Source organism: Talpa europaea (genome assembly GCF_964194135.1).
Source record: "Talpa europaea genome assembly, chromosome: 1".
NCBI lineage: Eukaryota > Metazoa > Chordata > Mammalia > Eulipotyphla > Talpidae > Talpa > Talpa europaea.
The window spans coordinates 34,329,075-34,343,274 of record NC_140073.1 but is presented as its reverse complement, the minus strand read 5'-3'; the positions used below and the strand labels follow the sequence as shown (position 1 = coordinate 34,343,274).

Sequence of the window (14,200 nt, the reverse complement as noted above, 5' to 3'; positions counted from 1 at the left end):
GGACATGTCTGCCTCAGGAGGGAACTACATAGGAAAGAGCAGTACTTTTCCACAGGAAGGATAGGGGGAAGTAGGGCAAGAGGGAGTGGTTAGAAAAGAGGGTCACTAGACTGCCTTCTTTTTAGGCAGAAAGCCATCAGAACACCATTGCTCAGGATGGTCTAGAAATCAGGAGCCCTGTTTGAGTTCCTCTTGATAGTGCTTGAGGCTTCCTGACACAGGCTGAGGGTAGTAATGTTGTTGCCAACAATACACATAGTTGCAGAAGCAGCTGTAACGCTGCTTCTTAGAACTTCCCAGGCCATCCCTTCCACCAATAGAGTCCCCTTAACATCCAACTACTCCCTCTTGAATGGAGCTTCAACTGCATCTTTAATAGATGGGACAGAATACCGAGCAGGGCCCAAGCCCAGGGCAAGTAGAGAATTACCTCTGAACAGGCCTCCCACCCTGAGTTCCTCCCTGCCCTGCAGCTCCTAAAGGAGATGCAGCTTCCCACTGACAGGGAACCTGTGGGCTTCTGTGTGACAGTCACAAACACTCTGGTGGGTCTGCCCTCGCCAAACTATGCTGGCCTTAGACACTGAGTAAGCTAGGATAGCAAGCAAAAAGTGTGTGTGTAGGGTTTTATTGATCCTGGTAAAAGGAAATCAGAGGATTTCTCTTGGAAAGTCTATTTTTTTTACCCACAATTTTCCTCTATCATCAGATTGTGTCAGGGTAAACTCCTTTGGCCTTGTAAACATTCATTGAGTAGCTCTTTAGGTCAAGCTATGTGCCTGTCACTTCCATAGACTCCAACAAGCCTGTGTGATGGTTTTACCCTTCTTCAGTCAAGCTGTGTGCCTGGTACTTCCTCAAAATGCTGCAACTCATGCTAAGATGGGTGCTGGCCTCTCCACTGCATAGGTGAAGAACTATAGTTCCACAGTTACCAGGGAGCAAATGGAATCTCATCCCTATGGAGTGTTTTGTAGGATAAGAATCCTGAGTCAGGAGATTCTGCACCCACATTTCCACCCACCTCCCCCCACCTCCGTCACACTTTCACATAAACAGGAAGGATGACTGAAGAGTGAGGGGAAACTGCACTGACATGAGCCACCTGGTACTCAGTGGAGCTTCCCAGCTTTTTCCTGTTGTGTGGAACCACAGGAAGTGTGTAATAAATTAGAGGTGCACAGGCCCCCTCCTCTAGGAACTCAGGAAAGGATGCCCCAGGCCTACCCTACAAACTCAGTTGTTCCTTTTTGCCCTCCAGATACCAGGAAGGTCTAAAGAAGACTCCAGAGTTTCAAGACCTAAAAGAGGAGGAAGAGGAACAGAAGAGTGAGAGTCCTGAGGAGCCTGAAGAGACAGAAGAAACTGAAGAAGAAGAAAAGAACCAGAGAAGCAGGTTGGAGCCCTTGTTGCTGAAGTGGGTCACCATTCACTAATGGCACAACATCTCTGAAGGTGCTAGTCCAGGGCAGCCGTGGGCCTGGGGCCCCAGTGAGTAGCCAATAGAAAGTAAGAGGACACTCATATTGTAGGAGGAGCCAGAGGAAATCCCACAGAGCCAAAATAGTTACCAAGAGAAGGTCTGCAAAAGCTGAGGAATCAGAGTTGGCTCAGGGCAGGCTAGCAGCAAGCACGAGCTCTAAGGAGCCAAGAAATGGCAAAGGGCCCTGACTGGAGTCTCCTCCAGCCCAGCCACAGTTAGCTCATTTCCAAGTCACCCCATGTAAGCACCATAGCCTAGGGAGCTGGCCTATAGCCCTACAGAGAAGTTCTTAAAAGAACAGAGGCAGAGAAAGAACCCAGGGACTAGGAGACAAACTCAGCTCAGTGAGTTTCCAATAGACTCATGCTGGCCTGTGGTCATGCTGACCAAACAAGCTTGCTCCTGTGGGCAGTGTTTTTATTTTGGATTGGGAAATACTTTGGGGTTTTTCTCTTTCAGTATACTTTATAGCTCAAGTCTATTTTCCCCTTGATCAAGAAAAATACATATAACTTATAAATAAAGATAGTATAGATCCTGAATCTTGTCCTACTTGTGCCCTGGGATATAGTGACCTCATAAACATCCTGAATTTTAACAACAGCCCCAATTTCATATATTCTGTCCTTTTGTCTCAATTAGTACATTTGAACTAGATGTCTCAATTTTTCATTTTTTTTTAAAGATTTATTTTTTTATTTATACAAGCACTGGGTACAGTCAGAAGCGCGGGAGGGTGAGAGAATTCACCAGAGCCAGAGTGGGGAGCAGAGCAGGCAGAAGGACTGAAGTACACTGCTGAGGGGAGCAGCAGGCGGCAGGAGAGGTCTGTGCACCATGTGGGACCCTCCTCCAGTGGCCGGGGAGCAGCCGGGAATCGAACCAGCGCTGTAAAGGCTGCGGGCAGCTTCGCAACCCAGTGCTCAACCGCTGCGCCACTGGGGAGGCCCAATTTTTCATTTTTAAAAGCATGATTATAGCAAACTTGGAATCCTTAACCAAAATCTTTGCTTTTAGACCTCTGGGCTATCCAAGAGTCCAGGATGGCTCCAGCCAAAATAATTGGATATCACATCAGTTGCTAAACTTGGGACAGGGTGGTTGTCTGTGCCTCCTTGCTGGCAGACTCTGGAAATCACATGCATGCAGTAAATAAGGTAATAAAGCAAGAATAAGAAGTGAGATAAATACACTCCAAAGCACATGAGAATATCCTTAGAGAATCCTGATACTCAAGGGATGATGGGAGAGCTGGAGAAATTGAAACACACACCTGCTAGGAGGTACCACCTCCCTTAATGAAAAAAATCCCCAAATTTGAACAATGAAAGCACAGTCCTTACTTGAAGCAACCGGATCCTGCCCATCTGCTCTTATTTTGTAGGTTACCACACACTGCCTCTTTCCCCTTTAATACAGTCCAGCACAGTTCTGGACAAAAGCCCTTCCTTTGACTCCCTTCAATACAGTTAAGACAGGCTGGAACTTCTAACACTTCCAAACACTGAGAAAGAACAAAGAGAACTAAACAGAGAGAGTACGTGGAAGATAAACAGTCTGGTTTACAAAGCACAGAACTGGAATCCTTATCTAGTTAATCTGATCTCTAGAAATTGGTGGGTCCCTTCCATCTCATGAACCCCAGGGGAAGTAAGGCTTTGCTTGGGTCACTCCCTGTCCAGCTCCTGGTCATTCAGTACATGGCAATGATTGCCCTTGGCCTCCATTATTCAAGAGTGACCTCTTGGTTCTGCTGATCCTTAGAGGCTTCATTCTCTTTCCCGACCTTTGCTCCTTCTTGGATTTAACTTCTGGTTTTCAGAACATGCCTGTACCTCAGGTGATGGAAACTGGGTATCAACACAGCCCTCAGAAGGGTCCTCATCCTTTGGCTTAGGTATGTAGCTTCACCTTTTCAAGCCCAAAAGTATTGTACCATCATCTCCATATCAACTGACAGAGCTACGATACAACTGCCCACTCATAGTTATAGGATCCCTTCTTACCTATCACCCAAGTCACATGGGCCCTGAGTGCTGACTGTTGTCTTCATTTGTCATTCATTCCTGAGGCCCTTAGATACACAGATGCCTGCAGAAATCTGAACTCAAACATAATTTCCTCCATGAAATTTTGGCATCTCACCAATAAGCAAGGTCTGAAGCTGACACAAGAGAATGTAGAGAGAAGGGATACAATGTTGGTGAGATTGTAAATTGATGCAGTCATTATGGGAATCAATATGGTGATCCTTCAAAAAATTAAAAATAGAAATTCCATATGATCTATTTACCCCCACCCTTTCTGGGTATTTACCTGAAAAATATACAAGAATATATACACATACACATATACCCTCATGTTTCTTGCAGCATTGTTTATAATGACCATGAACTTGAAACAATCTAGCTGCCATCAACTAACAAATGGTTAAAGGAGAGGTGGTATATATTAACATATGCAATGGAATACTATTCAGCTATAAAAAAGATGAAATGGACCTAGATATGAATGGACCTAGAGAGAATTATGCTTAGTGAATACGCCAGACAGAGAAAGATAAACCAAATGATTTCACTCATATATGGTATATAGAGAAAATAAACAATAGATAAAACAAAAATAAACCTATGGACTTAAAAAAAAGTCTCTCCATAACAGAAGTGGGGAGGGCCTACCGTGAATCCTTGGCATTCAGATGTGGGCCACCAGAGAAGTGTCCTGGGAGTTAATGGGGTAGAATAGAAAAGTCTTTGTGACCAAAGGGAGCTGTAAAAATTCCATCTTTGTATTGGTTTTAAAATATTTTATTCTATCTTTAAATGCTGATAACACTAAAACAACATCTACAGTAAAGATTTTAAACTAGAAAAAAAGGTCCATGTCCTACTTAGCACATTTAAAAAATATTGGGCTAACCCCTGATTTAAGAGATTTAACAACACTGAAGTCTTTTGGGTCTGAATTTCTGATATAATAATATAAAATAGTATAATTTATTGCAAATGTTACTTTCTGGAAGGCCAGCTTAAATGAACTTTGGGTGAATCAATTCAATATCTTAGTCATAGTAAAACAGAGTACATGATCTTCTGATATTTACATAATACAGAGAACAAGTGACACTCATGAGCTGCAGCAGATAGCTTCTCTCTTCTCCCACTGCCTGATCAAACCTGTTCTATGGGTTAAGATGATATTAGGCAAATATCAACAGCTCTCAGAAAACAGAAGTCCTCTGGCCGAGTTTGAATCACACGAATAACCTTGTTCCAGTCATTTAGATGACTATTTCAGTTGCCTGAAATAATCAAAATGCTGAACTTCTTATATAGTTCAAGTTTCTTTCCTTCCTGTGCTTGGGTTTGCAACAGGAAGGAAGCCTGTAATGGGATAGGGAACACAGCTTTTCTCTATATTCCACTTGCACTTCTACCCTCTAGCCCCCTGGTTCAATAATGACTCTGTCTGACCTTCCAGAGTTAATACTGGGAAAGGACATAAGGTTTAGGGATGGAAAGCATATCTTCAGTGTTACTGTGAGTGGGCTCCAGGACTTGGCAGGTTTAAAGCTGGCTTCCTGACTTCCTTTAGTGTGGCCCTTTATGGGACCTTCAGAGGAAAGCACTCTTCCTACACACCAGTATACAAGCACATTCACAGCATTGCTGAGGATCTTTCAGCTGTAGGTCCCTTTATGAGGTCAACTACTTCTTTTCTAGCTGGTCACTTAAAATTCCTCTTTCAGTCTTTAGGCTTCTGAAAATACCTTCATTGTTCAGCCACTAGGTCGTGTTTCCAGGCAGAATCTATGACATCCATGTCAGCTCTCCTTTACCTGACTACATCCAGCTAAGGTGAAGCATGTACCTGAGTCCACTGTTGGTAGAAGGACATTTTTTCCTATCATGGTCACTATTCTGATACCACGAAGTCTTTTAGTAAGAGTCCTGCTCTTCAGATTTCCCAAGTATTAGTTACACACCAATCTATTGTGTTACACACCAATCTATTGTGTTCCCCAAACTACAGCATCTCTGAAGCCCCCCTCCCTAGACCCAGGTGAGAGGGAGGCAACTTCACCCCTCTCTATGAGAAATCAAGACTTTAAATATGATTTCCAAAGAAATTCTATTTCTCTTATAATTCTATTTCTCTCTTTTTATGGGCTGAAAGGGGGTGACCAACTAAAGGTCACAAAGCCAGATCTTGACTGATTTCTTTGTGGTCCCAATTAAAGGTAGAGTTAGACTAGGATTCCCACCCCAACTCAAGCATCTTGTTTTGGAGCATGGAAATACAGCCCAGAAGAAATATTGGAATTTAGCATTAAATCATATCTAAATAGAAACTGGAGAATCTAAATAGGACAGAAAGAGAATAAATTTCCATTTTGATGATTTCCATCTAAGGTGATGTGCTCGTTAATCATACTTGACACGATCATCAAAGGGTTCCCCATGGAAACAGAAAGTAATCAATGCTTTAGCATGCAAGACAGGCATTCTGAGAGTATGATCCTTTTCTAAAAAGGGTATATTTTGAGTCTCTCCATCTATCATAAGGCATCTTCTTTTTTGCAAGCTCTGAATTGGAGCTCTCTACTTCCTAGCAAATGGCTGCATATTTCAATGTCTATGGGAGACTTGAGATCTTCAGAAAGCCCTCCTGTCACTTTTTCACCTCCTGCATTTGCTGGTCCTTTCAGAATTCTTTTTTTTTTTAATATCTGGGATTAAAAACAGAAAGAAATTCTAGCTTAGTCAAATGTGTCCAGGGCTTCTACCTCTAAGAATGGATTCTTCAAAGCAGGCCATTGGACCAAATGTCTTTTCACCAGGTCATAAAGAAAATAAAAAAGTTTAAAGATAGTTGGGAAGAGAGAAAGAGGAGGAAGAGAAGTGAAGAAGACAAAAAAATGGAAGGGGAGAGAAGATTAAAGCCAAGGAGGGAAGAGAGAAGAGAAAAGAGGAGGAGGGGGAAATAAGGGAATAAAGATTAATGGGGTTGAGGAAACATCTTGAATAAGCCACCCAGAGTTTGCTGGAAGCTACTAATTTCTGGTTACCTCTGGAATGGTTTGAAATGAGCTCTCGTTGATCTGATTCCTTGTCATTTTAACAGACATCAAGAGTCTTTTAGGTGTTTAGCACAGTCCTACAGCTCCAGACACTGAGAACAACAACTCTGAGGCCAGGAGTTGGGGATAGGATGTAACTTAGAAATGATCACTGGGGAAAAAAAAGGAAGAACTGATCAATGATGCCACTAACTGTGGGAAAGATGCTGGTTCCGCCTGGATGCATGAGAGCATGAGATAAGGGCATGTGTGGATGGATGAATGATCAAACAAGTAAACAGAGTGTGCTAGCCCAGTAGCTTCCAAGATGAGGGTCTTGAACTAGTGTATCACAATAACCTTGGGAAATGTTTAAACTATAGATTCCTGGAAGATACTTTTGGAGTGTCTTATTGACAGCCCTGGGGTATTTTTAATAATTGCTGCCATGCAATTCTATGTGCAGCTGAGCTTGAGAACCACTGCTGCAGGCAGCATGGAAAGTATTCCAGACAGAAGTATGGGTCTGGGCATCATACATGTGCCCAGTATATTAACCTTCCACCTGTTTTTTCATTTGGCAGCAAACTTGAAGAACTGGTTCATTTCTTACAAGTCATGTATCCCAAACTGTGTCAGCACTGGCAAGTCATATGGATGATGGCCGCAGCAATGCTGGTCTTGACTATTGTGTTGGGACTCTACAATTCCTATAACTCTTGTGTGGAGCAGACCGATGGGCCACCTGGGAGATCCACTTGCTCAGCAGCCCAGAGAGACTCCTGGTGGAGCTCAGGACTCCAGCATGAGCAGCCTACGGAGCAGTAGGAAACCTGACACCTAATCAGTGTCCTACTCCAGCACACAGCCTACCACCCTTTCCCCAACCACGTGGTGTCAGGCCTGGTATGGGCATGCTGCCACCAGCCCATCAGGGAATGAGCAGGGGTTCTTTCACATGCAGCACCCCTGTGGAAGCTAACCATATGTTCTTGGATCTAATCTGATGTTCTTGGAGGAGCAACAGAATTGCCCTGGGAGAGGATTCAGTGGACAAAGAAGTCACCTTCATCAAGGGACCCTAGGAAAAGGGAAGATCACTGTCCTTAGCTCAAATGGCTGGAAGAAATAAAATGCCTTCACTGCAGAAGACAGTAAGAAGCTCACTCTCCTTTTTTCCTCTCTGCAATCAGAAATCAGGAAGAATTGTGCTTAACAGCTAAGTCTGACCCTGGAATTAGAGTTGCAACATGAGTATCTTCCCATTTCCCATCTCATTCTCACTGACCTCCCTTCAGCCTCCATTTCTCCCTTTTAGAATCAGACTTTCTCTTTACAGAAGTAGGAAAGGCTTCTCAGAACAGTATTTAGGCTGAACTTAGCTCAGTGCTTGAAATGAAATGGGAAGATATGAATGAATAGATCTGCATCTGCACACATAACACAACACACACATATATACAACATGCATATGCATGAAGATAACAACCCTCCAAAAGTGTGCTCTGGGTTTGTGTTCTGGAAAAAGAAAATGCATGTCATGTCAACCCACAGATTTTCACTAGGTGTAGGCAGTCACCAGGCACCTACCTGTTCAATGAGCTCTCCATGTGGATTGAAGATGTTTAAAAACACTGAAAACTCATGGCTTCTATGTCAAACTAATGGTGCCCATTTCAAATGCAAATTTTCTGCTGCTGTACAGCACAGTCTGATCCATATTTGTTCTGTCCCTTTGAAAGCAGATAACTCACCTCTGAGATGAATGAGGAGACACTGTGTGCTTTCAGCTTCTCTATTCCCACATGCAAGTATGTGGTTACACCTTCTTGTTTCAATTCAATTGGAATTTCCTATCCAAGAATGTTTTGGAGCATTTCTGATTGTTCTGCATAAAACTGAGAGTACACATCCCCTTTCTAGTTAGACATCTTATTCTACCTTTGCAGACACTGCTTCATTCATCCCTCATCAATTTTGGGGAGGTGTTGGTTTCTCAGTGGGTTTTATTGTGGTTGTTTGCTTTTGGTTTGGTTTTGTTGTAGATGTTTGACTTTGTCACTAACACTCATTTAGAACTTACTATGAGCTAAACATTGTTTTAGATATTATATACATATTAATCCGTTTAGTCCTCAAGAGAAAGAAAAAACTACAAAGATCCCCTTTTCAGATAAGGAAACTGAAGCACAAAAAAGGACAAATAACTCACCAAGAATACCCGGTTAGTAACTCATGAAGGCAAAACTCAAACCCAGGCAGGCTGATTCCCAGGGCTTTGCTTTAAACCTATGCACTAAATTGCCTTTTCCAAGATTCTCCTAAGTAGATGCTTTAAATTGCATTCCCATAGCCCACATGGTCTTCAATCACTCCAAATCATTTCTGGTCCCCAGACTAACCTGTTTACCCTCACAGCTCAGGACCTCTACTCACTAGTTTTCCTTCTGCCATTCTCCTCTTTTCTTCTGATCACTCTTCAGAACCAGGTGCAAAAATCACTCCATCCATGTGGGCACTGGTGACCTCCCTCCATCTCCCATCATACCCACATAATAGGTCACACCTTCCTCTGTGCTTTCCGGTACTTTTAAAACATTTTCATTATTGACCGTTACAATAGTATATCATGATGACTTATTTATGTGTCTGTCCCCGCCCAGCACCCTTCCACAAAGACAAGAATCATGTCTTACCCATTCTCTGGATAACATGGTGGCTGATGCTTGGGAGGGTGTAATTAAATGTCAGTCAAAAGAATGTGAGTATTCAAGCTGGTGGAGAGGAGACTGAGGACAGCTGACACTTTACATATGTCCTAGTAACTAGCATCTTCACTACTACTACTATCTCACTGAGAAAATAACATCTTTACCAGACTCGATCTATTCTAACATTTCCATTCTATTCTGGGAGTAGAAATGAGACCTGACTGACATACCATTTTTAAGCTCAAGAACTGGGCTTGATACAATCACTCCTTTGAATGACCCACCTAAATAAGGCCCCACTTTAAAACAGCATGTTGATTTAAGGAGTGGGGGTCATCCTTAACAGTGGCTAGAAAACCACTGTGAGAAAAGCCCAAGCCGCAGTTGACTAAGAATGTGCCATTAAGGAAAAGAGGTATAGATCAAAGTAGACAGACTTTGGGGGCATGGATAGATGATTTTTTCATGCCTCTTCCAGTGGGGGGCCAGGCACATGGAAGGAGGTTTAGGCCTTCAGAGCCAAAGATAGAATGCACTGGATAGTGGCTGCGGGACAGGACTTTAGGTTAGCAATGTCCTGTCTCAGCCTCTCTTAAAGAAGGACCAAGTTTTACTGGTCCATTGTCCACTTGGCCAAAGGGTCCCCAGCCTTTGTTTCCAGTTAGACAAGGCCAGGAGAGGAGCTGCAGTGGCTCCTTAACCTCCAACTGCTCCACAGAAAGGCCTATAAGAGTATTTCTAGACCAGGCCCTCACTAAACCATTCTGTAAGTAAGAGAAGTTGAAGAAAAGAAGGAGCATATGAGTAGTCACATTTACAAGGGAATTCCTGAGAACTTACTCAACACTATTTCTTTTCTGAAAAGCAAAGATTGACCTGATACAGGTAGAACTGTTGCAAAAGCAACAGCAAAATAGAGAGAAACAGGATGTGTATTTCCAACGGTGACATTGATATGAAATAAAAACTCCCCTCAAATTGCCTCTGAGGTCTGACATTTCTGCTTAGCCCAAGGACTCTGGGTGCCTACCCTCAGTCACCAAGAGATGTGTTGTTTGTGTCGTTGTTGATGGCACTTCCAAAAATGACATTCACTTTCTGGCTGCCACAAAGCCCACATGTATTGCTCCCCATGTATAGCCTGGCAGAGTAAATGGAGAGGGAGATGCTGGATTTGTGTATCACTGGTTGTTTCTAATGTTGTTAAACCTCACAGGTGTGCTAGCAATGAACTATAAAGTGTCACATACCGAGTTTGAAATAAAAACACATTTCCAAACCTTTGACAGCAGCTGAATGATTCCTCATTTTGTGGAGCTTGAGCCATTATCTTCACCACCTCTGGATTGTATCTCTTCAGATATGAGGCCTCCCAGGAGTCCCAAGCCCATGGGTCATTTACTAAGGGCTACCTCCCAGGGCCTGGATGAATTCTTCTACTCCCCTGCCACATTCCTGATCCTGGCTTCCTATACCTTCCTGACCTGCAATTTTTAAAATTATGTATTTTGCTGTGATAGGACTGAATTTTCGCTAAGCTGATTTCCATAGCTACACTGTATTTTTTGGTCTTTCTCACAAATAGAGGCAGGGGAATGTAGATCTGCTAGATCTGGTTTCCTAAAAACACACCCCTGCCCAATATGTCAGTCACACCTTCTTCATTCCCCTCTCTGTATAATACATTTGAAGGTTAAGATGATGACCTAAAGGCATCATCTAAAGATGATGACCTAAAGATGATGACCTAAAGAAGATGGCAGAAACACTAAGTGGAAGTTGGGTCTGCAAATGAGTACTCATAGAATTCAACTGTGACACATGACTGGGAGTCCCATGAGCTCCCATTCATTAATTTAGTCAAACATATTTATTAATTATACCCTATCTATAGTGTGACAGGACAGAACCCAGTGGTTCCTCCTGACAGTTGCCATATCAGGTATCAAGAATTCTTGGCAACAATTCAAAATTGTATTTGACTATCATCTTTCCCCACTGGGTGTGTGCAAACTACACAAATCAGGTTACAGGAAGAGGTTACTTATTGCTCAGGCTAAAAATCCAGACATGCAAACTAATTCTAGTTAATTTCTGGGTTAAAAATTGACTTCTCATAAATGATTATTTTTTTCTTCCAAAAAAAAAATAAAAAGAATTCAATTGTGACATGAAGAAGTAATAAAATTTTAGTGTATTTACCACCAAAATTCAAGAATATTTGTAGTAGCAGTTAGCCTATCCTGACTAATGCATACATTTTAATCAGCAACAAGACTGATTCAATGGCAAATTTTCATAATAGGAGGCACTGGCATAGCAGTCAAATGGCATGAAACAAGAAAACTGGAAACATGAAACAGAAAACAAGAAACAAGAAAACATGAAACAGTGACTGGAATTATGGTGACCCATGTTTTATTCATGTTATGAATAAAAAAATGTTAACCCGTGATAACTTGAAAGACAGTCCCTGGGCAGCCACCCTAGAAGTGGTTGGAAAGAATCAGTGCTGGAATGTATAAACCTTTATTAGTTTCCTTTTGCAAGGTACTTAAAGAAAATGAAGCACTGAGGAAATATCTGGCTACTTGGAAGCAGAAATGAAATATAGTGGTCAAATCAAAAGATTAAAGGGTTAGAAAACCCTGTTCTAAATCCCAAACAGGACTAAACAGAGCTTTGAGTAAAAAAGAATAAATTTTCTCAGTTGAACAGATCCACTCAGCCCTATTAACAAAGGTCAGATTAAAGATATGGCCCTTCTCTCTGTGGTTTCAAATAAACACAGTGCAGCCACTCATTAATGGGAGAGGCAAGGATCATGGGACTGAGAAAACAAATAAACCTTGGAAATTATGACTGCGAAAGGATTATTGCACATGGAATCAAATGGAAGGAAAGAGATCTGAAATCTGAGTTTACAAGGGAATTGAACTTACAAAGAAACATAAGCCAGGACTAAAAATTCCTTTGATTGTTCAAATGAAAACAACTTTGAGGATCCTATGCTCATGCCAGCAAAAAGTAGATTATAAAAGCTGTGTTATCAGCAAGAAAGGTACACTGCCTAATTCCCATTTTAAATGTGGCTGAGGAAGTTTATATATAATGAAAAGACTACACAGAACAAGTGGACAGAGGACCTGGGAGTTTTTCCAAAAAAATAAGAAGCAGGATCTAATAAAAAGTAGGTAATTGTGATATGCAGAGTTTCTGAAATGATCCCCCCAACAAAGGTATCCTTCCCCAATCCCTGGAAACTCTGAATATGAGATATCATTCTGGGTGTTATGTTACAGAGTACAGTTGACCTTAAAATAGTGAGAACCGGGCCTCCCGGGGGGCGCAGCAGTTTAGTGCTGGGTTGCGAAGCTGCCCCGGCCACCGAGCGAAGGTCCACATGGCGCGCAGACCTCTCCTGCTGCCCGCTGCTCCCCTCAGCAGTGTACTTCGTTGGTCTGCCTGTTCTGTTCCCCACTCTGGCTCTGGTGAATTCTCTCACCCTCCTGAGCTTCTGACTGTACCCAATGCTTGTATAAATAAATAAATAAATCTTAAAAAAAATAGTGAGAACCTTCAGTGGGCTCAATGTATTTACATGAGCCCTCAAAAGCAGAGAATTTTCTCTGGCTAATGGTAGAAGTAGAGGCAAGAGAGATTAGATTTATGACATTCAAAAATGTCATTGCTGCTTTGAAAACGGAGTGGGTCATATAAGAAGAAAGCAAGTAGCCTCTAGGAGAGAATGGACCCAATTGGCAGCAAGAGAGGAAACAGGAGCCACAGTCCTACAACTTCAAGGAAATTAATTAGATCAACCACCTGAATCACCTATTCAGCCAAGTGCATTCTTCCCCAGAGCTTCTTGGTGGGAACCCAGTGCAGTCAATACCTTGATTTCAGCCTTGTGAAATGCAGAGCAAAGGACCAGTCTGACCCACAGAACTGTGACATAATAAATCAGTGTTGTTTTAAGTTGTTATGTCTGAGGTCATTTGTTTTGCAGCAATAGAAAACTGACATGGTGGTCTTCATAATGTCTCTTAATTGGTATTCCAGAAGTGCTATGGTCAGGTAATTGCTGTGTTTCCTACTCTTCTACTTCACACATTGGCATTTTTATTGATGTTACACAGATTCTGTTTCACCATTACATTTGGGGTACAAATGTTTTTAGTTAATATGGAAATTGATAGAAAGATTGACCATAATTCAGTGATCATGGAACTTGAGCCAATTGGGAAGATTGTCTATCTCCCTTGAGAACAATAGTATTTGCATTCTATATGAGAGAGGAGTGAACCCTATATTGGATGATCACACGAGTAAACTGTGGCAGACTACTACGTGTTCACCAAATCAATTTTTCTTTTTGCTATTGGACATGTCATTAATTGCACTTTGTGCTCTCTTTTACAGTTAGATGGGGAAAAGTGGCAAAGGTCTGGCCAATGGAATGTAGGTGGAGGTTATATAGCCATCCAGGCCCGACCCTGAAAGTAATTGCCTCAACAAAATCTTAGCCAACAGAATCCAACAATGCAACAAAAAAGATAATACACCATAACCAAGTGGGATTTATTCCAAGGACACAAAGATAGTTCAACATCTGAATATCAATTAATGTAATTCAACACATCAATGAAAAGAAATATGAAAACTACATGATCATGTCAATAGGTGCTGAGAAAGCATTTGACAAAGTTCAACATCCATTTATGCAGGCCCTCAAAATCCTCAGGATAGAAGGAACATACCTTAACACAATAAAAGCCATATACAACAAACCCACAGCCAATATTATCCTCAACAGCGAAAAAGCCTTTCCCTTAAGATCTGGAACAAGGCAAGGACGTCCACTCTCACCACTGCTTTTCAATATAATATTGGAAGTCCTATCCAGAGCAATAAGACCAGAGAAAAAATACAAGAAATCCAAATAGA

General features: G+C 41.9%; 1 protein-coding gene across 1 annotated transcript in view; it reads left to right on the top strand.

Moving 5' to 3' along the window:
• The window catches only part of IRAG1 (inositol 1,4,5-triphosphate receptor associated 1), a gene marked incomplete at its 5' end in the record, with an annotated part of 101,055 nt that extends 93,614 nt beyond the window's left edge, over window positions 1-7,441 (top strand). Inside the window, 2 exon segments of the mRNA XM_084240912.1 lie at window positions 1,262-1,396; window positions 7,127-7,441. Of these exon segments, the coding sequence (XP_084097038.1) occupies window positions 1,262-1,396; window positions 7,127-7,370 (379 nt within the window). The 3' untranslated portion in view covers window positions 7,371-7,441.
• Window positions 7,442-14,200: the final 6,759 nt, after the last annotated feature.